The sequence below is a fragment of the Ovis aries genome, chromosome 15, assembly GCF_016772045.2.
Source record: "Ovis aries strain OAR_USU_Benz2616 breed Rambouillet chromosome 15, ARS-UI_Ramb_v3.0, whole genome shotgun sequence".
NCBI classification, from domain to species: domain Eukaryota; kingdom Metazoa; phylum Chordata; class Mammalia; order Artiodactyla; family Bovidae; genus Ovis; species Ovis aries.
The window spans coordinates 46,531,355-46,553,111 of NC_056068.1; the positions used below are offsets into that span (position 1 = coordinate 46,531,355).

At 45.3% G+C, this 21,757-nt stretch overlaps 2 protein-coding genes across 13 annotated transcripts in view; one reads left to right on the forward strand and one right to left on the reverse strand.

Annotated features, from left to right (window-relative positions):
* Positions 1-547: 547 nt before the first annotated feature.
* Positions 548-8,476, reverse strand: CNGA4 (cyclic nucleotide gated channel subunit alpha 4). Its single transcript, XM_015101053.4, has 6 exons — positions 5,861-8,476; positions 5,628-5,729; positions 5,323-5,429; positions 4,378-5,023; positions 3,258-3,607; positions 548-1,550 (listed from the first exon to the last, which is right to left on the reverse strand). Exons 1-6 carry the CDS (start codon positions 5,920-5,922, stop codon positions 1,090-1,092), a joined length of 1,728 nt encoding a protein of 575 aa, XP_014956539.2. The 5' UTR covers positions 5,923-8,476; the 3' UTR covers positions 548-1,089.
* A 1,771-nt stretch (positions 8,477-10,247) lies between these two features.
* Positions 10,248-21,757, forward strand: part of FHIP1B (FHF complex subunit HOOK interacting protein 1B) — a 33,336-nt gene continuing 21,826 nt past the window's right edge. For 5 of the 12 annotated variants that reach the window (XM_027979435.2, XM_027979440.2, XM_027979439.2 and 2 more), the window contains exon 1: positions 10,248-10,332. The gene's annotated coding sequence lies outside the window, so the exon portion shown is untranslated. Of the gene's footprint in view, positions 10,333-10,907; positions 10,965-14,691; positions 18,156-21,757 lie in introns of those variants that run through there. The other 7 variants (XM_027979437.2, XM_060399979.1, XM_060399978.1 and 4 more) reach the window with 4 other exon arrangements.

Consider the following 21,757-nt stretch of genomic DNA (forward strand, 5'->3'; position numbering starts at 1 on the left):
ATCATGATACTCTGCTCCACTGAGCCTCCATTCTCCACCCTATATCTTGGAATGCTGTACAGAGAAGGAGGACTGGATTTCTGCCAGGACCAAGGCCAGCTCTGAGAACCATGATGGTAGGATAGGGCCAGGTTTACAGTCCTGGAAACTATTCTCCCCTTGGAATCAGTTCTGAGGGTAAGGTATCCCTGGTCCTAGGTTTCAGGGCTGAACTGAAGGAAGGAAAAAGGAGCAGGTATTTACTCTGGCTTACTAAGCAAGATCGAACTCCTCAGAGCTCACGAGGTTGAGGATACAAACCCTACTGTGAGATGCAATGGTCAGGGTGTATCTGTGACTATGTCTATGAAAACATGTGCATACTTGCTTGCTATACAGTGGCACAATGATTCTTCATTCATCAGTCCTCCCATCTCTTTGAAGCCAACCCACTAGCTACTACACAGCCTGTGCCCCTTGCCCCTATAACCCAGAATTCAGACAGAATTTATCCTGGCTGGCTCACATTGGCTTTGTTTTTTTTCCCATCAACCCCATAAAGGCTTAGTGAGGAAGCAAATACTTTATTGAACTGCTGTTTGCAGGGTACACTTGTGAACCTCCCATGTGGAGGAGCATTTAAAAGATACCTTGGAACAAGAGGGCTATAGATGTGCTTTTGTGTGTTCACAAGTGTGTCCAGATCCACGGAGGGCATCTGTGTGTATTGATGTGTGACTCTCAGTATATGTGTGTTTATGAGGTGTGAGGCTGAATGTACATATACGGTGTGGGTATAAGACTTACGTAGGTGAGAAAGATGTGTGCTCTGAGAAGGGGAACTCCAGAGCATTTTATATGGATTTCACAGACTCCTGGTCAGTGTGCATATGTGCAAATAGGTGTGCGTGTGTGCGTGCGTGCGTATAGTTCCGGTGAGCAGAGGTTGAATGTATGCTACACTCCTGCATCTCTAGGTGGTACATCTACAGAGCCAGTTCACGCCCATCTCTGTAACCCAGCAGACAGGGTGGCGGAGTCTCTGCAGGCAGATTTCCCTACAACTCTGGATTCACTTGGTGGGTGGGAGTCCTGGGGATAGACATGGGGTCACTCTAGGCCTGGAGGTCCCTCCTGGCCAGCTCTGCCCTCTCCATCTTTGGACGTTCCCTCCCCAGGTTCACCCTCGTCATCAGCCTCCGCGAGTTCCTCAGGCATTGGCCACTCCCGCGTCTGCCACTCCAGCCGCTCGATGCGATAGGCGATCTTGAGTGCACTGGACTCCAGCTCAGCCAGGAGTCGAGCGAACTTGGTTTGCAGATCGTCAAGTTGCTGGTCCAGGCCTCGCAGCCGGGCCTCCGTGGCTTCCTGTAGGGCGATCTCGGCTGCCTCCGCATTTACATCCAACTTGTTCATTTTGAGCAGGATCTCACGGCCCTTTTCCTCCATAATAGCCTGGGCCTGCGGGTACTCGCTCAGCACTTCCCGCAGGTCCTCCTTGCTCAGGCAGAACAGGTCCGAATAACCTAGACTCTTGATATTGGCTGTACGGCGATTCCCAGACATGTTCCCTGTGGCCCAGGAGCAGACAGGTGGGAGGACAGTTAGTCAGGGTGGGTGTGAGGGGGTATTTCCCATCTGAACCAGGATCTCCACCTCCACATTTGTGCTTCTGAGCCTCTCTTTCTGCCTCGTTAATTCTTTCATTCTGTAATGTACTGGGTGGGGACTAGGCCCTGTGCTGAGTGGGTATCAGTGACCTGCCTCCAAGAGTTCAGTCTAGAGGAAATAGACATTTGATGGAATAGTTACCTAACAGCACAGTCAATGCAGTGTAGACGAGCATCTGGTACTGTGGGAAGACAGGCAAAGAGCCCCAGACAAGCTTTAAGGCAGAAAATTCAGGGAAGCCTGGAGGAACTGATGCTTAGACTGAGTGGGAGGTAACTAGGGGAGGAGGGGAGGGCAACTAGGTAGGGGGAGGAGCATGAGCAGAGGGAAGGAGGTAGGAAAGAGTTGGGTGGTTACAGAATACAGCAGGCAGGACAGAGAGTCCAGAGTGCAGCGTGAGGAGATGGGGAGAGATGGAGAGAGCGGGGCCAAGGCCCACAGCCCTGGCAAGGAGTCTAGACCTTAGCTAAAGGACAGAAACTGTTGAACTATTTTTAGCAGGGGAACTGTATGGTATCATTTGCATTTTAAAAAGCTAATGGTGGGTGGCTGGTGGGAAGATAGGTTCTGAATGCTGCGAAGTCTCAGAGCTAAAAGGACCTTAGGAAGGGCAAGGGAGCCACCATTTGTTGAACTCTTGCCACGTGCCAGGCCCTGCACTGGTTGCCTCACCCATACAGCTCATTTAATTCTTAGAAATAACTCTATGGGTTTTGAATATCACCTCTCTTGGGTGGGTGAGGAAATTGAGGCCTGAAAGAGGGAAGTGATTTGTCCTAAGTCAGGTAGCTAGTGGCCAACTGCATACCAGATATGGGGCTTGAGGGAGTCCTTGGATGACATGCGTGAGAGCTTTAAGATAACTGGAGAATGGGATCCGCGGGCTGAGAGCACATTCTAGTCTTAGTCAGTGACAGTGTGCTTACCCCTTTTCAGTTTTTCCCATCTCCTGTGGCCTTGGTGTCTTTACCTGTGCTGTCCTCCTTCACAGGCTGATAAGAAGAATAAATGAGCCAGCGTAGAGTACGTGGCCTGGACTGGAGTTGATGGAGTAAACAGGAATCCATTCCTTCTACCTTCCTTTCCATTTGGCTATGAGAAGGTTGTTTCTCATATTGACTTCAAGTGTCTGTACTTATCACCCATGTCACCTTGGCCAAGTTCTCCAAACTCTCTGTTCTCCAATTTCCTTACCTTTAAAATGTGAATAATAGTATCTACTTTATAGGACTGCTGTGAGAATTAAATGAATTGGTACACATGAAGAACTCTGAACAGGGCATGTAGTAAGCATGTAGAGAGTATTAGCCATTATTATTACTAATTGTTATTATCTTGGCACTTTCCACTGATTTGTTGGTGCTTTGGGTGAATACTCACAGAGCAAGTCTACTCTCTCTTCCAAAGACCCAACATTGACTCAGCCTCTTCTCAGGGAAGAGACCCTCTGTGTCCTGCCTCTCTCTTGAGCCCTCTAGTGACTCAGTCAAGGGCCAGCTGTCCTTAATCTGTGGGCCCTGAAGTACCATCTGGTCTCAGCCCAGGGTTTTGCTGTCCCCCTTCCCCTCCCCTAGCCCGGTTTCCAGAACAAATGCTGAGGTGCCCACCTTTGATGTTGATGATGCTGATCTCCCCAAAGTAGAGCCCTGCACCAAGCACAGCATACTGGGTGACACCATCGTCGGCCACCACGGCCAGCTGGCCCTCTCGGATGATGTACATCTCTCGGCCAATGTCCCCTTTGCGGCAGACATATTCACCCGGCGAGTAGGTCTGGGGCTGCAGCTTCAGCACCAGCTCCTCCAGCAGGCTGGCCTCACAGTTTTGGAAGATCTGTACCCGCCTCAGGGTAGGCAGGTGCACAGACACGGCCACTTCTGCCCGCAACCGCTCGGGCAAGTGCTGTAAGATGGCTACCTCATTGGTCATCTTCTTGTTGATCTGCAGGTGCTGGTACCTGGGGAGGATGGTAGTGGCAGTCCTCACCAGGCCCCTTACATGCCTCCCTCTACGTTTTCCATCAGGGTTCTCAGCTCAGCTTCAGCCAAGAACCCAACCACACTGAGGTCTGACAAGGGTCATGGGAATACTTGACAGTTGGTTGATAAATATCTTTAGTCCACTATCTCCTGGTCACAGACATATTTTGACCTCTTCTCTCTCATCCAGGGCCTGGAAGCCTTTATACAGTGGATAGACCCTTAATTCCCATCAGGCTTTACCCACCCACCATTCCATGATGTCTTGTACCATTCCACTAAAAGTATCTACTTCAGTCACCAAGCCTCATCTTCTTTAGAGGTCTTCTGTTCTATGTCCCTAACTTGGTGACATTTCCCTTTGTTCACCCTACAGTATGGACTCCATGACATAGTCAACCATCTTGTTGTTGGTCATCCCCTGAGGAGTATTGCTCTTACCTCTTACACCTTCCAGGACCTTCTGAGTCCTACCAGGTGGTGGCAGTTCCCATTTCCGGGTTCTGGGTTAGCTTTCCTTGTGTATGAGTTCATCTCCCTGTCAGTCTCTTACCCAACCCCTCTCCTTAAGTCCATACCCAGTTAACGGAGGACATCCTTTTCCAAGTTCCACCCAGTGAACCCTCCAATGAATACCATATCCTAAGTGCCCTGCTTGACCCACCAGGCAGTAAGAACCCAGTTACCTTCCTCAGAGTCTATCCTACACACCTCTCCCTGTCCTGGTCTGGAACCCCAGCGTCCTCACCAGTCAATGACTCTCCGCTCCAGCCGGCGGTTGACATGATTCAGCTTCATGTACTTCTTCACCAGTGCGTGGTCTGGGTAGAAGGCTGCATCTGCTGTGTTCATGTTGTAGATGACAGAGCTCATGCTACCCATGATGGTGGCGAAACCCATGACGGCCAGCAGGAAGTCACCCACCATGAAGAGGTACTCCTCCTCCCGGGCTGGCAGCGGTGTGTCGCCCACGGTGGTCAGGATCAGCGTGGAGAAGTAAAAGCTGTAGAGGTACTGGCGCCGCAGCCGCTCAAAGCCAGGCTGCGCGGGGTCGGGGTACACCCAGATGTCACGCCCAAAGCCCAGGTACCGGGACAGGGCAAAGTAGAGGCAGCTGTTCCAATGGATGACCACAAAAATGTAAAGCATCAGCTTGGCGATGCGGAAGGCGTTCGGGTAAGCTGTGCGGGTCTCCATGCGGTCAAAGGCCTCAAAAAGGCGGGGTGCTCGCAGAAAGCGGTTTAGCCTCAGCGTGGGTGTGTGTGGACCCAGACTCACGTAGGCAACATCCGTGGGCAACAGGGAAACCAGGTCCAAGAAGAAGCTCCAGGTGCGAACGTAGCGACTCGAGATCCTACCTTTGTCCACCACCAGCATGCCCTGTTCCAAGAATCCTGGTGGGGGAAGGGGGCTCAGCCATGGGTGGGGTCAGGTATGGGGTGGAGTCGGGGCACCTTCCTGCTCCAGTAATGAGGTTGAGGGTGGGTAGCCCAGGGCAGCACAGGAAGACAGTTACAGGGACAGGATGGGGTTGGGCCTAACCCTGCTCCAGGGTTTCTGGGGTGAGGACTGGGGTATTGTAAACACAGAGACATGTGACAGTGCTATGAGGGAGGGGGTCACTTTCTTGTTACTAAGAGGCTCTCCTTAGGAAGGGAACGTGGAAGGAAGGTCAGTCCTGAGACTCACTGACCAGTGTGGAAGTGCACCACGATGTCCAGGAGGTAGAACAGGTCACTTGTGTAGTCCATCACTAACCAGGCCACCAGATAACCGTGCTGCAAGTCGGGGAAACAGGCTCTGCATGGTAGGGACAGAAGGGATTGGCTTAAGGGATTCCTCTGTGTGTGAGGTATTGTCCCCAAGCGGCTGAGCACTAAACCTGGGCCCTTGCATTGGCGCCACCCCCACAACAGCCCCAAGCAAGGGTTCGCCCTCTTCCTGGGCCCCACTCTTTATCCCTGGTCTCTGCTTAGGGCCCTTCCCATAGCGCCAAACCTGCACACCACGATGATGAGGTTATACATTACTGGGAAGACCATTGTGTTCAGCCACCAGTAATAGTAATCCCCAGATGGGTCCAGGACTGGCAGAGACTTCCTGTGGGCAAGAGAAATCAGGTTTCATTTATCCATGGTTCGCTGTTGCCCTTGCCACCAGCGGCAGCAAGGAGGGATCAGGCTCCATCTGGTGAGGCAGACAGATAGACCTGGGGGACCAGGATTTCTCACCTGGCCTTGGTCAGGACAGGAGGGCTGGATGCTGTCGTCTTCACTTTGCTGTCCTGGCTCATGGTTCTGTGGCCTGCTACCTGGGGCTGTGATATCCAGGGCCTCTGCCTGCAGGTGGTTTCAGGAAGTGGGGGCTAGGGCCTGCCTGTCCGGAAGAAGCTGCCCTTGGTCTCCAGCTGCAATTCCTCCCTCTTTGGCTTCTGAAGCTCTTAGCAACACCACCAGAGCCAGACGCTACTGAAAGGGTGGAAGCCGTGTGGCTCCAGTGCTCCACCCTGTCTCCTAGGGCCCAGGTTTACACCTACCCAACTAAACATCTCTAATGAGGTCCTTGGAGATGGTGGGGGTGTATGCCTCAGAGGTAAGGCTAAACCTTGTCTCCCTCCACCTTCCTCAAAGCTGAGCTACATAAGGGCTTTCTAGTGGGGAGACTTGGTTGCCTGTGTAGGTTTAGGAATTCATTCTGTTTTACCTTGTGCAAGTTCCCAGCTTGAACCTCATTTTTTATTCTTTTAACATCCATGTACTGGCAGGTGTGTCAGGTATCACGTGCTGACCTAGTCTCCAGGGACAGAGAATGCCTGTCATATCAATGTGAGCTCTAGTTCCATTACTTGTCTACATCCTTCCTGCTGCATGAGTGTGATGGGGACCATCCTGTGGCATTTTGGTCCTCAGCCCCCTCCTGTTACCTCTTGTGCCTGATCTCACCAGTTATTTCCTGTGTTTTCTAAATCCTTAACTTCTTTCAGTTTTCTCTTTCTGTGAACAGGCTTAAACCTCCCATACCAGAAAAAAATTTAAAAAAATCCTGAAAATTCTCCCTCAACTTGATGTCCCTTTCACTAATATCATCTTTCTCAAAAAGTCATAATCAAACCACCTGCTCTGTGCCACATCAAAATTATGCAAAGTATTGGAGATGATAGATGAATGAAACACATTCCTTGTCCTCCATAAACTCGAAGTCTAGTAGGGGGAAGTGGCAGGTAGATAGGCAGTTACATATTAGTCTGATGAGTACTCAGTTAGGTGGGTACACAGAGAGTCACTACAGTGCATAGGAAAGGTTCCAGTTGAAACTGGGTTCTGCAGGATGAATAGGAGTTAGTTAAGTGTAGAGATGGAAGAGTGAAGAGTGCTACAGGCAAAGTGCAAAGAGCATGGAAAGGCACAGAGATTTCAAAAAGCATAGGTGACTAGGGGAACATCAATGGTTTTTGTAGCGAATCTGAGAGGCTAGTGCTGAAAGATGAGGCTGAATGGTGGACAGGCGACAGCTCAGGGAGAGCTTTGTCAGCCATGCTATAAAGCTGATAGCTTATCTAAAGGCGATGGAGAATGCATGAAATGTTTTGCACAGTTAAGTGATATGGTTAGATTTGTGTTTTCAGAGAGTGTCTTCGAAGAAACACCTATAGTCTACAACAGTACATTTTATTTTCTTGAAAACTGCTTTTCCCATGACTCATATTGATACCATAATTTCTTGGTTTTCTGTTTATTTCTTCTTAGTCTCTTTCATAAGCCCCTCTGCCTATCCCTCCTGTTTTGGTGAGCTTTTCCTGGACGCTGATGGACTCTCTTTCTATCCTCCCAACTCTCTTTGGTCAATCTGGGTCACCCACAGGATCTCCTTTCCCATCTAATGATTCCCAGTAACTCTCTTTGAGCTCCAGACCAATCTATACCACTAAGTGCTCACAGGACGTCCCCACTCAGATATTGCAGTTACCTGTAGCCCATTTGGTCTTTTAACTGAGCTCATTATCTTCCCTATCTGCTCTTTCTCTTATGATCCCTATCACTGGCCTTTCAGCCAAAACACTTAGTACCAGTATTGTTACTATTACAATTGTATAATATTGTAACAGTTTTAAAAAATGTTCAAAAATTCTCTGATACTCCTTTGTGACTGTTTCAGTCAACAGAGTAAAGCAGGAGTGATGTTGTGTGGCTTCTGAGACGAGATCATAAAAGGCCAAGCAGCTTCCTTCTGGTTTTCTTAGAACAGTCACTGTCCAGAAGCTCTCTCAGGATGCTGCCTCTTACAACCGGGCTGCCATGTTGTGAGAAGCTTAAGCCACAGGAACAGTCATGTGCCTGTACTTTGACAGTTCCAGCTGAGCTCAGCCTTCAAGTTATCCCAGTTGTCTCAGGCATCAGACATGTGAGTGAAGAAGCCTCCAGATTATTTCAGTCAGCACCACATGTCTGAATTTTCTAGATGAGGTCCCAGGCATCAGGGAACAGAGATAAGCCATTCCTGCCCTGTCTTATTCAAATTCCCAGAATCTGTGAGCATAATAAAATGACTGTTGTTTTACCCTACTAAGTTTGGGATGATTTGTTATACAGCATAGTAACCAGAGGACTTTCCTGGTGGCTCAGTGGCAAAGAATCCACCTGCAGTGCAGGAGTCCCAGGAGATGAGGGTTTGATTCCTGGGTCAGGAAGATCCCCTGGAGGAGGGCATGGCAACCCACTCCAGTGTTTTTGCCTGTAGAATCCCATGGACAGAGGAGCCTGGCGGGCTACAGTCCACAGTGTTGCAGAGTCAGACATGACTGAAATGACTTATCATGCATTCAGTGCATAGTAACTAGACCATTCATATAGAAAAGTACATATTTCCTAAGTACACAGCTTGATGAATTCCATAGAGTGAACACAGTCATGTAACAGGCACTCACATCAAGAGCCCCACTCTGCCCTCTTCTAGGCAGCACGTCTCCAAGGGTGATCACTAACCTGACTCTTAATCCTATCATTTAGTTTTTCCTGTGCTTGTATTTGCTTCCCAGGTGGCTCAGTGGTAAGGAACCTGCCTGGCAATGCAGGAGACGCAGATTGGATCCATGGGTTGGAAAGATCCCCTGGAGAAGGAAATGGCAAATCACTCCAGTTTTTAATCTTTCCTCTTACTTTCTCTCATATTCATCCAGTCATCAAGCCCTGGTGACCTAATAACCACGTATCCATTTTTTCTACGTCCTTACTATTCCAATTTGGATGGTTCTCTATTATCCCAAGGATGAAAATCTAAACTCCTTAACATGGTCTACAAAGCTTTGTCCATGTCATCGACCTCATCTCACAGTGTTTCTTCTGCATGTTCCCTAGGCTCCAGACAAGCTGTACTAATGATAGTTTTCAGAGTACCTCCCACATGTCCATTTTTTCTTGCCTTGTGTTATGTGGTGATCCTTTCTGCTGAAACTTCCATTACTTTTTCTTTTGAAATACTTTTTCTTTTGAACTAATTTAAGGCTTACAAAAAAGTTGCAAAAACAGGACAGAAAGTCCTTGTAAACTCCTTACTCGTGTTCCCCTGTTATCATTTTAACTAGAGCATAGTGATCAAATCCAGGGAATTAACATTGATGCAATACTTGCAACTAAACTGCAGACCTTATCTGAAACTTTCATTTCTCAGTCTTACTCTTGCTTGTTTCTAAAGACTGCTCAGACATCATCTTCTCCTAGACGGCTTTCCTAGGCCCCTTCGCTCTTCTTTCCCCTCATTCTCTAAACACTCATAAGACCTGTGTGTGAGGAATACTGCTCCTTGATGGCAATTACACTACATTGCAATTGGCTATAAAGGCTGAGATCCTGAAGGGAAGAGACTGGTTATAATTGATCTGGAATTCTCCAGATGTTCCTTGAGAGACTGAAAACGATAGTGCTCAAGGTATCACAAGGCAGTAGGTGTTGGCGAGCCAACGAAGGGCGGTCATCGCCTGGGTCCTATCCAAGCCGTTCCCGCAGGTGGTGCAAGAAATGAGCTAGACCACTCGCTGTCTGCCTTCTCTAAGGCTCTGCTTTTCCGCAGGTCTAGCTCACCTGCTAACTCCTCCCCTTAGAACTATCCCCCAGTGTTAGCTCCACCCCCTCCACGCCTCCTCTTCCTCTGTAAGCTCCTTTAGGACCTGTGGCCCCGCCCCTACCACGTTAGTCACTCTTTCATCCGGATCTCTGTCCTAAGCCCTGCCCTCCAGCTTTTCCCTGCCTCTTTTAGTCACGTCGCTCTTTAGGTCCCGCCTTCTGCCCTCTGGTTTGACCTTTCCTCCTCAGGCTCCGCCCCCACCCGATGGGCCTCCTCCTCCCCAGAGGTCTTCCCCTGTGACACGCGGGAGTCCTTCAGAAGGGCGGGGTTTGCAAGTGCGAGGGGGCGGAACCTGGGGGGGAAGAGGCGGTATTCCTTGCTCGGAATGCCGTCGGCGACCCCGCCCCTGCGCTCGGCCGTTGCCAGGAAACAAGCATCGACGCTCTGGCTTTGGCCCGGTCCAGCCAATGAGCTGGCACGCCGCTGCCCAGCGGTGCGTCGCTGGGCGGTTACGTGTGGTGCGCGGGGGCGCGAGTTGCGTGTGGCGCGGGGCGGGGCGCGGCTGGTGCGCCTGAGGAGCGATGGCGGCCTGAACTCACCTAGCACCGCGGTGGCGATCGGGCCTGGACAGGGTCGGGGTTCTGTGAGTGAACACTAACTAAGGGCCAGAGGGCCCGGAGAGGCGCGAGAGGGGATGAGGGACTGGGGAATGACGGCACCGGGTTTGGAGACTGCCCTCCTTGTGAGGGTACAGGGTGAGGGGCTGGAATGTGGTGAGGGGCCGGGTGTGAGTGTCTAAGGTAGGGGAGCAAGATTAGAGCCTCGGGTGAGTGGGCAAGTAAGGAGCTGGGTTGTATGAAGGACCGGGATGCTTTCTGAGGGGCCAAGTGAAAGGGACTTGTGAACACGGTTTAGTGAGGAGCTGGGGCTCCTGTGGGCAGGAGTGAGGGACAGCCCTGGCTGGACCAGAGTGAGGAGGGGTTGAGGCCTGTGCTGGGAGGGAGAATAGAGAGGGCTAAGGCGGGAACATGCTGACAGCTGGTGAATCAGGAGGGAGCTGAGGGCAGGGCATGGAGGGAGGAACGAGGATTGTGAGACCTAGATAAAGATGAGAGGTCGATTCTGAATGGAGTGTCCTGCCCAGTGACAGCGATAGTTTTAGGTTGAGTAGGATAGCTTGGGTGGAAATGTTGTGCACTTCGCTCTTCTGCTTCATAGGCTCTATATATTTTGGAGGATCGAAACATGAAGATGTCATGGACAGTAGTAACGATGGTAATGAAAATCATTTTTGAGACTTACTTTAACAGAGTCATCGTTGGAATTCCTCATTTCCTCAAGTTATTCCTTGGGACTGAAGACTTGGCGATGTTCCCTGTCACAGAGATTTTTTTGGCTATGACTGCCTATGTTTGTTTCCTCTTCACCTGATTCTGGGCAACCTTACTCCACTACTGCTCCTTATCTGTGCTGAGCTGTGGGGCTTTGACGGTTGCTTTCTATATCGGACTAGCTGCTTAAAGTTGCTAATTCTACTTTCATGAAAATAATATGGCTTGTTACATACAACGCTGTATTTAGACTTCCAAACAGGATGACTTACAGTTAAGTTAAAATTAATTTATGTACAGTAAACTATTCATATTTAAAATGTACGTTTGATGAGTTCTGACATGTGTTTACATCTGTGAAACCATTACCATTTTCAAGATACTGACCATTTCTACCACCCTCCGAAGTTTTTCTCTTATCCCTTTGAAATCATTCCTCCCTTCCCGACGTGTTAATTGGTTCACTTTATTAGCATTTTACAGGTCCCATGTTCCTGGCCAACACACCGTGCACATGAAAATTTTGAATGTTCTAGAAGGCTGGGTTGGCAGTCAGATAATTGCCACTTCCACACTATTAAAATTCCCTCTCTACTGACAGTCTGCCACAGAGCAGATACCTTCCCAACCTCAGGAAGAGGTTCACCTTCCCTAAACAGACCATTCTCTGAGAATTAGGAGCAGCCCAAGTCCCCATTCTATTCAAAAATCTGAGCCTTAGAAACAGCTGTTCTGTGGTATGTTTTCATTGCTTCTCTCTGAAGACCTAGCAAATTTTCATGGTAGTGGAACCCTTGGCAATCTTACCTAGACAGAACCCTGTAAAACTTACATGTATAATGAAAGAGTTTTAGGGCAGTGATTCCTAAACGTTGGGTCAAAAACAGTGGCAGTCCATGGTAAAGTTTTCATCTGTTCAAGGTGGAAGGAGAGAAAGAAAACATGGAACATGAGTTTTCTGTAAAGATAAACTTATTCTTAGATTATCATTCCTATTCTGGTGTTAAAGTGCTCTCTCACTGGTGAAGTAGTGGTGACAGTAAGTGATGGGTTTTAAAAAAACTGATCTATTTGTCAAAATAAAAAGTAATGATCCTATTTTAAAAACTTTAAAATCTATTTCTGCTGGGTCATGAAATTCAGAAACTTAGAGGGATGATGGTGTGGCTGCTGTATTATGTTGAGGAATCATGCTGCACATGCTTCCTCAGAATTACTGTCTGATACGGATTGCATAGTGATCTCAGGTTTTGCTGGAATTATATAGTTTCTGTGTGAAGTATGTAAGGGCAGGAATTCTTATTTTATAGGTGGAGAATCAAACTGGGGAGCCAGAGATCACAGTGATAAAGTGGCAAAGTCTGGACTCCAGATTTGGTCTCATGAGAGTGACTTGGGGTAGAAAAAAGTTAGTAACATAGAGCGAAGGTGATGTGGAATAAAAGGCATGTGATTTATAAGAAGAGTTGTGATGACATGGAGGACATTATACTGGCAAAATATATTTTTTAAATGATTTGTAGTTGTTATGTTTCCAAAAGAGGTTAAAGAGACTTTGAGGGTGACATAGGTTTGAAGGTTTTGTTTAATAATGTGGCAAAAACAGGAACAGTTGTCCATTAATACCTGGGTCACATTGTGATAATGGTAGGTTAGTCAAGTCATATGTCAGAGGGTTCTTAGGGACTGTGCATTCTTGATTGTCTGGAGAAAGTACTAGGTTGGTAAGCTTACTGTTTGGTATACTGAATCTGTTGAATTGTAGTGCTTTAAATGTAGTGGATTTTGCTTTATGATGTATAGCTGAGTGATAGATCTGAGAAAATGAAACATAGATGAGGATGATGATGTAGAGATAGACACATGTTTGGAGTGCTGTGTGTAGCCATTTATTCCACCTCTGCTGTGTGCCAGCACTCTGCTAAGTGCTGGGAGGACAAATTCATTCATTTATTCATTCAGCAGATACTTCAGCATATAGTCTGCCCTTATGATGCTCACATTTTATGAGATAACAGGATGTCAATAAATAAGACGTAGTCCTCTGAAGTCTCAGGGAATTTTTAATCTGATTGGGAGAGGTGGACACATGGAAAGATAATTTCAATTTAGAGAGAGAATGTGAAATGTAAAAATATATCATAATTAGATGATTACTTCTCTGTATCTAGTCTTAGTTTCTATGTTCCGATCATATTTACTCAGTGATCTCCTTTATATCTTCACAGGTATCATAGTTAACATGTTCAAAACAGGACTCATTGTTTTTGCTTTGAATGTCTTCTTTTGTACCATATGGTATATAGCAGTTCAGGCAAGGACTTCAGTGTCATCTTCCATCTTTCTGCTCCTTCACCCCCTCTATGTAGTCAATCACTAAAATCTTAATACATTTCCTTTTATATTCTATTTGCTTCGTCTTTTCTGTTATAGCTTTACAGTTAAAGCTTTAGTTTACTTCCTTCTTGTCTCTTATCTGGACTTTTCCCCCTGATAGTTTCCTGCCTTCAGACCTTTTTTTTTTGGTCATTTAATTTTTATTATTATTTATTTATTTTTTTTACTGGAGTATAGTTGCTTTACACTGCTGTGTCAGTTTCTCCTGTACAGCAAAGTGAATCAGCCATACATAAATCCCCTCTTTTTTGAATTTCCTTTCCATTTAGGTCACCATAGAGCAGTAAGGAGAGTTCCCTGTGCCATAGAGTAGATTCTCGTTAGTTATCTATTTTATACATAGTATATATATCAGACTTGCTCTTTTCTAATCCGTCCCTGGAGTGATCTTTCTAAAAATACAAATTTAATCATGGAGCTCTTACACTTAAAAATTTTGGCTCTTTGTCTTCTGTAGGATAACATCCAAATTCCTTAATATGGCATCATTTGGCCTTGACTCACATCTAGCCTCATCTCCTGCCACTCTCGACTCTCTGTTCTAGCTTGAATAAATTGTTCATAGCTCCCTAGCAAACATGGTACTTTTTTGAGCCTTGAAATCTTTGTAATTTCTCCTTTCTCTTCTAGGAATGCCTTTTCTTCTCTGCCCAGTGAACTTTCCTCATCCATTAGGATCTGGTTCAGTTGTACCTCCTTTTTGCCTTTTGTCACCCTCTCCCACAAGAGGGTGGAGAAAGCCATGTGCAACATGGGATTTACTTTGGTAAGGGGAGTCAACATGTGATGGAGTTCACATTGTGAGTTATGAGGGCTCTGCTGGAGTCAGGTGGGGGGATGCCTGCAAGAAGCAGAGGTGGTACTGGGGAGAGGAGGAGTGAGTTGGGACTATACACTGATATCCCATTTGTTTTATAGGTATAGGCTGAGCGATAGACAAGCAGAGAGGATATGTGTAATGTGAGCTCTAGATTGCAGGCTCTTATGAGGTGGGGTTTGTTTGTTTTTTCCTTTTGTTTTCCTATGAGGTTTTAATCAGATCTTCCCACTTTAAGCATCTAGGGTAACAGCACATTGCTGCCTCTTAGGTCAATAAGAGGCAGAGCCTAGGCAGAACCTTTGTAAGGGGATGAGAAGCCTTAGAACTTCACTGACCTGTTCTTAGAAGGTTGTTTGGTCTCCCTCTGTTAGCTGTAGGTGTTACAGGTGTATCCCTGCCCCCAGCTCTCTCCCTCTCTTTGCCTCACCCAGGGCAAAGGTTCATAAGTGAGGCTGAGCCGCTTCCTGCCTTGTTCCTACTGTTGGTGGACACCCTTGCTGAGTGTGCCTGTAAGTCTGAATTTGGGGCCCTATGGTGAGTGCTTGGCTCTGGCCATTTGGGAGGTCTGAAAGATCAGCTCCTTTTTTCCCTGTGACCGAGCTTGTAGGTGAATTTGGGAAGAGAGGTCTCCTTTTTTGTAGACTTTGCTATGGGAGGAAAGGTCACAGTCATAGGGTGATGATTCCATTCTCTTCTTTGTCTTGTTCTGAACTTTTCAGGATTAACAGAGAGTGAGGGAGTCTTATATAGGTGACAGGAACACTGAACTTGTCTTTCTTTTAGGCTTTTGAAGTAGGTGAAGAGGGTCCAGGTTAAGTGTTAGCTTTTGAGTTCTGAGACACTGATTTAAGTGTGGTTCTTCTCTTTGAGGTCTTTGAAAATAAATGGGGGTGGAGTTGGGAGGGAAAGTGAGTAGTGCCCTATGTTAGTCAAGCAATGGAACAGAAGTGGTGCCCCAGGTACATCACAAGGTAGAAGCTGTTTGTTAGTCTTTGGAATTAGGTTCTGGAAGCTGGAGGCAGTTTAGTTTGGACACGTTAAAACCGTACTTTGCTGAGACTGGTTGCTTGGTCCTTCTTCAACTCCCCTGGGGATTCAGTGTGAGGTGGTGAGGATGGAAGTGTCAGAATAGGTTAGATCTCTCCCTTCTGTCAGAGATGAGGGCACCTTGGTCAGACAGGATCAGGAGACGGAAGTGGGAAGGAAAATGTCATTTATAGAGCACCTGGATTTCTACATAGGTTGTCTTATTTAAATCTTAAAACAGTAACAGTATATATTTTATCAGGAATTTGTAGATGAGGAAACAAACAGGCTCTGATGTGTGATTTATTTAAGGTCATGCAGTGGGAAAGTGGTTGAGATTCAAACCTTTGTTTGAGGGACTCCAGAGTTCATGCTTTATTTACTACTTTGTGTTATTCTTGCTGGACCTTAAGGACCTCTATTCGTTTTCATACCTCAGATGAGGTATGTCTGAGGAAACATTCTGTAACCAGTAATACTGTTGTATCAGTCAGGATCCTTGAAGGTAGCAGATGGCACAGATTAGGTTTGGAAAGAATTTAATGATAAATGGGCTGTCATCCCTGACAGAAAGGAGAGATCTAACCTACTCTGACACTTCCATCCTCATTACCTCACACCGAATCCCCAGGGGAGCTGAAGAAGGGCCAAGCAACCAGTCTCAGCAAAGTAAGGTTTTAATGTGTCCAAAACTAAACTGCTTCCAGCTTCCAGAACCTAATTCCAAAGACTAACAAACAGCTTGTAAATATATACAAAGGCATGGGCAGAGTTTAAGGAAACTGACAAAGGATGATGCAGTATCCCGGGGCTAAGAATGTGACAAGTGACAGGTCTAGGAACAGGGGCGATTTCTTCCCAGGAATCGCACTTGCTGGCTTTGCCTTCTCCAGCCCATGACTACTTGGGATCCTAAATACTAGGACAGACGCTTAAGTACTTTTTCTAGTGCATCCATGCTGGTGGTCCACAGTCAGTATGGTTGTGTTTGATGGTTTATAGGAAACCACGTGGGGAAGACTGAGTATCCATTCTGTGGCACTCCCATTTTTCTCCCCTCTGCTCTCTCCCTCATCCCGATTCTCTTGGGTAAGCGAGGGAGGGAAGAGTAGTTGGGTAGGGGGTGGTATTAGATACTAGCTTTCCTCTTTTCGTTTTCAGATTTACCTGAAGTGGCACCCATCCTTTATGTTTTACTGTTTTCTTCCTTTCTCAGAGAAAGTGGTGTACTTCTTTTTCTCAGACTACTGCTATACTTGCTGTTTTTTTGGTCAGTTTCACCTTCTGATTTATCCACAACCTGTTACTTTGTTCAGACTTCTTTTCCTCACTTGACAACTGCCCTTGAGGCTCCCCATCTGACCGGCTAAAATCAACTGACTATTTTTAGTTTTCATTATTTTATCTCTCTGTAGACTGTGCACTATGGACAACCTCCAGTTTCCCGAAACTTCCTTTCCTTGATTTCTTGATTTTGGTTATTTCTGGGATTTCTCCTTCCATTTCTGGCTACCTTCACTAGTCTTTTTTAAAGACTCCTCCTTTGCTTTTTAAAATCCTGGGATTCCCCAGGATGTCACCCTTGGCTCCTTTTGTGATTACTGGTCTCTTTGGATGATTCCATCCCCTTACTTAGCTTCATCCACTACGTTTAAGGTGGTGACTCCTGGATTTATAGCTCTAGTCGTGATTTTACTCTTGAGCTTGAGTATAATTTCTTCTTGCTTTCTGGACATCGTGGATATCTTACTGGTGTCTAAAAACTTAACATATCCAAAATTGTGCCCATTCTCTTCTAAAACAGTTCCTTTGTTGCAGGTTCCTAGTCTGTTAGTGGAATTACCTTTTACTCAGACTCGTATACTTCATATTAGGGTCTTCTGTCATCCTCCATTCATTTGGTAGATCTTATTACTTCTACTTCATGGTTAAGTTAAATCTGGAGGCTGATTATCTGCATTTGCATCCCTTTCTTGCCATTTACCAACTGGATGGATGTGAGTCTGAATGAACTCCGGGAGTTGGTGATGGACAGGAAGGCCTGGCGTGCTGCGATTCATGGGGTCGCAAAGAGTTGGACACGACTCAGCGACTGAACTGAACTGAACTGAGGCTTTGATTTCCTTGTGTGTAAAATGGAGATAATGATACATCTATGGTTTTTATTAGGCTTAAATGAGCAATAACATGCAGTGCTTAGAATGGAGACTGGCGCATATAAGTGCTCAATATGTGCTAGCTATTATAATTTTTAAATTCAGCATCTTGTTGCACAAATGTTTTTGAATTTACTATGTTACTGTGTTGGCATTGGAATTTCAAAGAAGAATGAATGATATGGTCTCTTTCATCAAGGAGCTTGCTATTAGTGACAGATATTACATGTGTAAACACTTTCATTATCACATGGGACATGCTGTGGGACATAGAGGTGAATCTCAGATTTACCTTTTCTAATTCTGCTCTTACAACTTTAGTTCATGCATTCCTTTTTTAAAATGGACCATTAAACAGATTCTTAAAAATTGTCTACTGCCATTGGTCTCTCTCTACTCTACCTTGTACTGCTAGCTGACATAGTTTTAAAGGCAAATTTGATCCTACCATTTTCTTGTTTAAAAAGCTCCTTTATTCCAGGGTGTTCATAAATAAAACTCCTCAGCATGATATTCAGTGATATTTATAACCTTCACCCATGTTTACCTTTTAACTTAACATTGTCCTTTCTTTAAATAGTCTGTGTTTAAGCCACACCAAACGTGCAACTGTTCTTTAAATTTACTATGTTCTTTCACAGTGCTGTACTTTTGTACATAATGTTTTTAATATGAAGACGACTTTTTGCCCTGCTCTCTCTGTGACCAGTATCTCATTGTTAAAGTTTTACATCAGGTATCACCTCTTTTCTGGAATCCTCTTATAGTTTCCAGGCAGATTTAATTTCTTTCCTTAGTGCCCTCATGACATTTTTGTAAATACCTCTTTATAATATTTATTGAAGTTTTTGTTTATGCTCTCCCAACTGTTTTTATCCATCTTTGTATTTCCAGTGCTTCCTTAGCACAGTACCCCAGTACTGGTATGATGTACACTGAATTAATCAATGAGTGGGCCCTGCCTGCTCTTTAGGACTGGCTCTTCCCATTGTGTCTTTTCGGGAAAAAAAAAAAAAAAAAAAAGACTTATCTTTTGTTCTCAAGAAAGTTTGCTTAAGCAAGCAGAGTTGCTGCCTTTTAGTTGGGAGCAGATAGTGGTGAGAGACTGTGTCTCTGGGTAGAAGGAGTTGGTGGTTAATGTAACTGGAGGGCAAAGTGTGGTCTGTTGGCAGGTCTCTGGGTTCCTTTAGGCCTTGTTGAATATAACGAGGAAGTTGTGGATGGTTTTTTTCCTCTGAAGTTTTTATACTTGGGAGGTATTGTTGAGAGCCATTACTGCTTAGACGGTGGTAGATGTGATAAAGAAGGAACTGTGAGCCATGGCTGAGGCCAACAGATGTTTACCATGATGGTATGGTCACTCACCCAGAGCCAGACATCCTGGAGTGTGCAATCAAGTAGACCTTAGGAAGTGTTACTACGAACAAAGCTAGTGGAAGTGATGGAATTCCAGCTAAGGTATTTAAAATCCTGAAAGATGATGCTGTTAAAGTGTTGTACTCAGTATGCCAGCAGATTTGAAAAACTTGGCAGTGGCCACAGGACTGGAAAAGGTCAGTTTTCATTCCAGTCTCAAAGAGAGGCAATGTCAAATTCAAACTACCATATACTATACACATTTCACATGCTAGCAAAATAATGCTTAAAATCCTTCAAGCTAGACTTCAACAGTACATGTGAACTGAAAACTTCAGATGTATAAGCTGGATTTAGATATGGCAGAGAAACCAAAGATCAAATTGTGAACATCTGTTGGATCTTAGAAAAAGCAAGGGAATTCCAGAAAAATGTCTACTTCTGCTTCATTGACTATGCTGAAGCCTTTTACAGTGTAGATCACAACAAACTGGAAAATTCTTCAAGAGATAAGAATACCAGACCACCTTACCTGCCTCCTGAGACACTTGTATGCAGGTCAAGAAGCAACAGTTAGAACTGGACGTGGAATAATGGTGTTGTTCAAAAATGGGAGAGGAGTATGTCAAGACTGTATATTGTTACCCTGCTTATGTAACTTATTTATGCAGAGTATATCATACAAAATATGATGAGGCTGGATGAATCACAAGCTGGAGTCAAGACTGCTATGAGGAATATCAACAACCTCAGATATGCAGATGATTCCACTCTAATGGCCGAAATACAGGTCAGGAAGCAACAGTTAGAACTGGACATGGAACAACAGACTGGTTCCAAATAGGAAAAGGAGTATGTCAAGGTTGTATATTGTCACCCTGCTTTTTTAACTTATATGCAGAGTACATCATGAGAAACGCTGGACTGGAAGAACATAAGCTGGGATCAAGATTGCTGGGAGAAATATCAATCACCTCAGATATGCAGATGATACCACCCTTATGGCAGAAAGTGAAGAGGAACTAAAAAGCCTCTTGATGAAAGTGAAAGAGGAAAGCAAAAAAGTTGGCTTAAAGCTCAGCATTCAGAAAACTAAGATCATGGCATCTGGTCCCATCACTTCATGGGAAGTAGATGGGGAAACAGAAACAGTGTCAGACTTTAGTTTTTGGGCTCCAAAATCACTGCAGATGGTGACTGCAGCCATGAAATTAAAAGATGCTTACTCCTTGGAAGAAAAGTTATGACCAACCTAGATAGTGTATTCAAGAGCAGAGATATTACTTTGCTGACTAAGGTCCGTCTAGTCAAGGCTATGGTTTTCCCTGTGGTCATGTATGGATGTGAGAGTTGGACTGTGAAGAAGGCTGAGCGCCGAAGAATTGATGCTTTTGAACTGTGGTGTTGGAGAAGACTCTTGAGAGTCTCTTGGACTGCAAGGAGGTCCAACTAGTCCATTCTGAAGGAGATCAACCCTGGGATTTCTTTGGAAGGAATGATGCTAAAGCTGAAATGCCAGTATTTTGGCCACCTCATGCAAAGAGTTGACTCGTTGGAAAGGACTCAGATGCTGGAAGGGATTGAGGGCAGGAGGAGAAGGGGACAACGGGATGAGATGGCTGGATGGCATCACTGACTCGATGGACGTGAGTCTGAGTGAACTCCGGGAGATGGTGATGGACAGGGAGGCCTGGCGTGTTGCGATTCATGGGGTCGCAAAGAGTTGGACACGGCTGAGCGACTGAACTGAACTGAACTGAACTGAGGAGGAACTAAAGAGCCTTTTGATAAGGATGAAAGAGGAGAGTGAAAAAGCTGGCTTAAAACTCAACATTCAAGAAACTAAGATTAAGGCATCCAGTCCCATCACTTCATGGCAAAATAGATGGTGAGAAAGTGGAAGCAGTGGCAGATTTTATGTTCTTGGACTCCAAAATCATTGCAGACTGTGACTGCAGTCACAAAATTTAAAGATTGTTGCTACTTGGAAGAAAAACTGACCAACCTAGATAGCATATTAAGAAACAGAGACATTACTTTGCTAACAAAGGTCTTTCTTGTCAAAGCTATGGTTTTTACAGTAGTCTTGTATGGATGTAGTGGCAGAGGATGAGATAGTTGGATGGCATCACCAACTAAGTGGACTTGAGTTTGAGAAAACTTCGGGAAATAGTGAAAAACAGGGAAGCATGGCATGCTGCAGTCCATGGGGTCACAAAAAGTCGGACATGACTTCAGTGACCGAACAACACCCTCTCTAATGAGGGTGTTGTGTCATGTCCCAAGGAGTGAATGTTGAATGAATCTGACAGGAGTGGGTATGTGTGTGTTTATGGGAGTGTATCCTTGTATTTTTTTCTAGAATTAAAATTCTTTTGCTTTTTTGATTGGTTCTGAATTTTTACCTCTTACGATTATTCAGCAAGTTGAAGATCTGTTTGTGTATTTCCTACTGGGTGGGCTTCTAGGGAGGGACCTGTAATAGAAAAAGATTTCTTCCTCAGAAGTCCCAGAGGGCTAGAGTCAGATCTAGACTGGATTTCCTGATAGTTCATTGTTTGTTCATTCATTTATTTATTCATTCATTCACTTGAGTATCTATACATTCAGCAAAAAATTTATTGATCTCTAGGTACTGGGGATGCAACAGAGAAATCTTGTCCTCAGTGAGCTTACGTTGTAGTAGGGAAGATAAATAAATGAATAGACAAATAAATATTTTCAGAAAATAAAGAAGTTGCGCAGAAGAAAGGGGGATTAGAAAGCTAGAGAGTGAAGGTGGGAAAATGCAGTTTTGATAGAATTGTTAAGTAAGTCCTCTTTGAGGAAATTGCATTGGGAAAGAACTGAGTGGTGTGAACAATGTGAAGATCAGGAAAGGTGCATTCCAGACAGAGGAAAGAGCTAGTGTTCAAGAAAGGCTCCTGTGAGTAAAGTATGAGTGAGAAGGGGCATGTAGGAAGTTACACAGATTAGATTAGA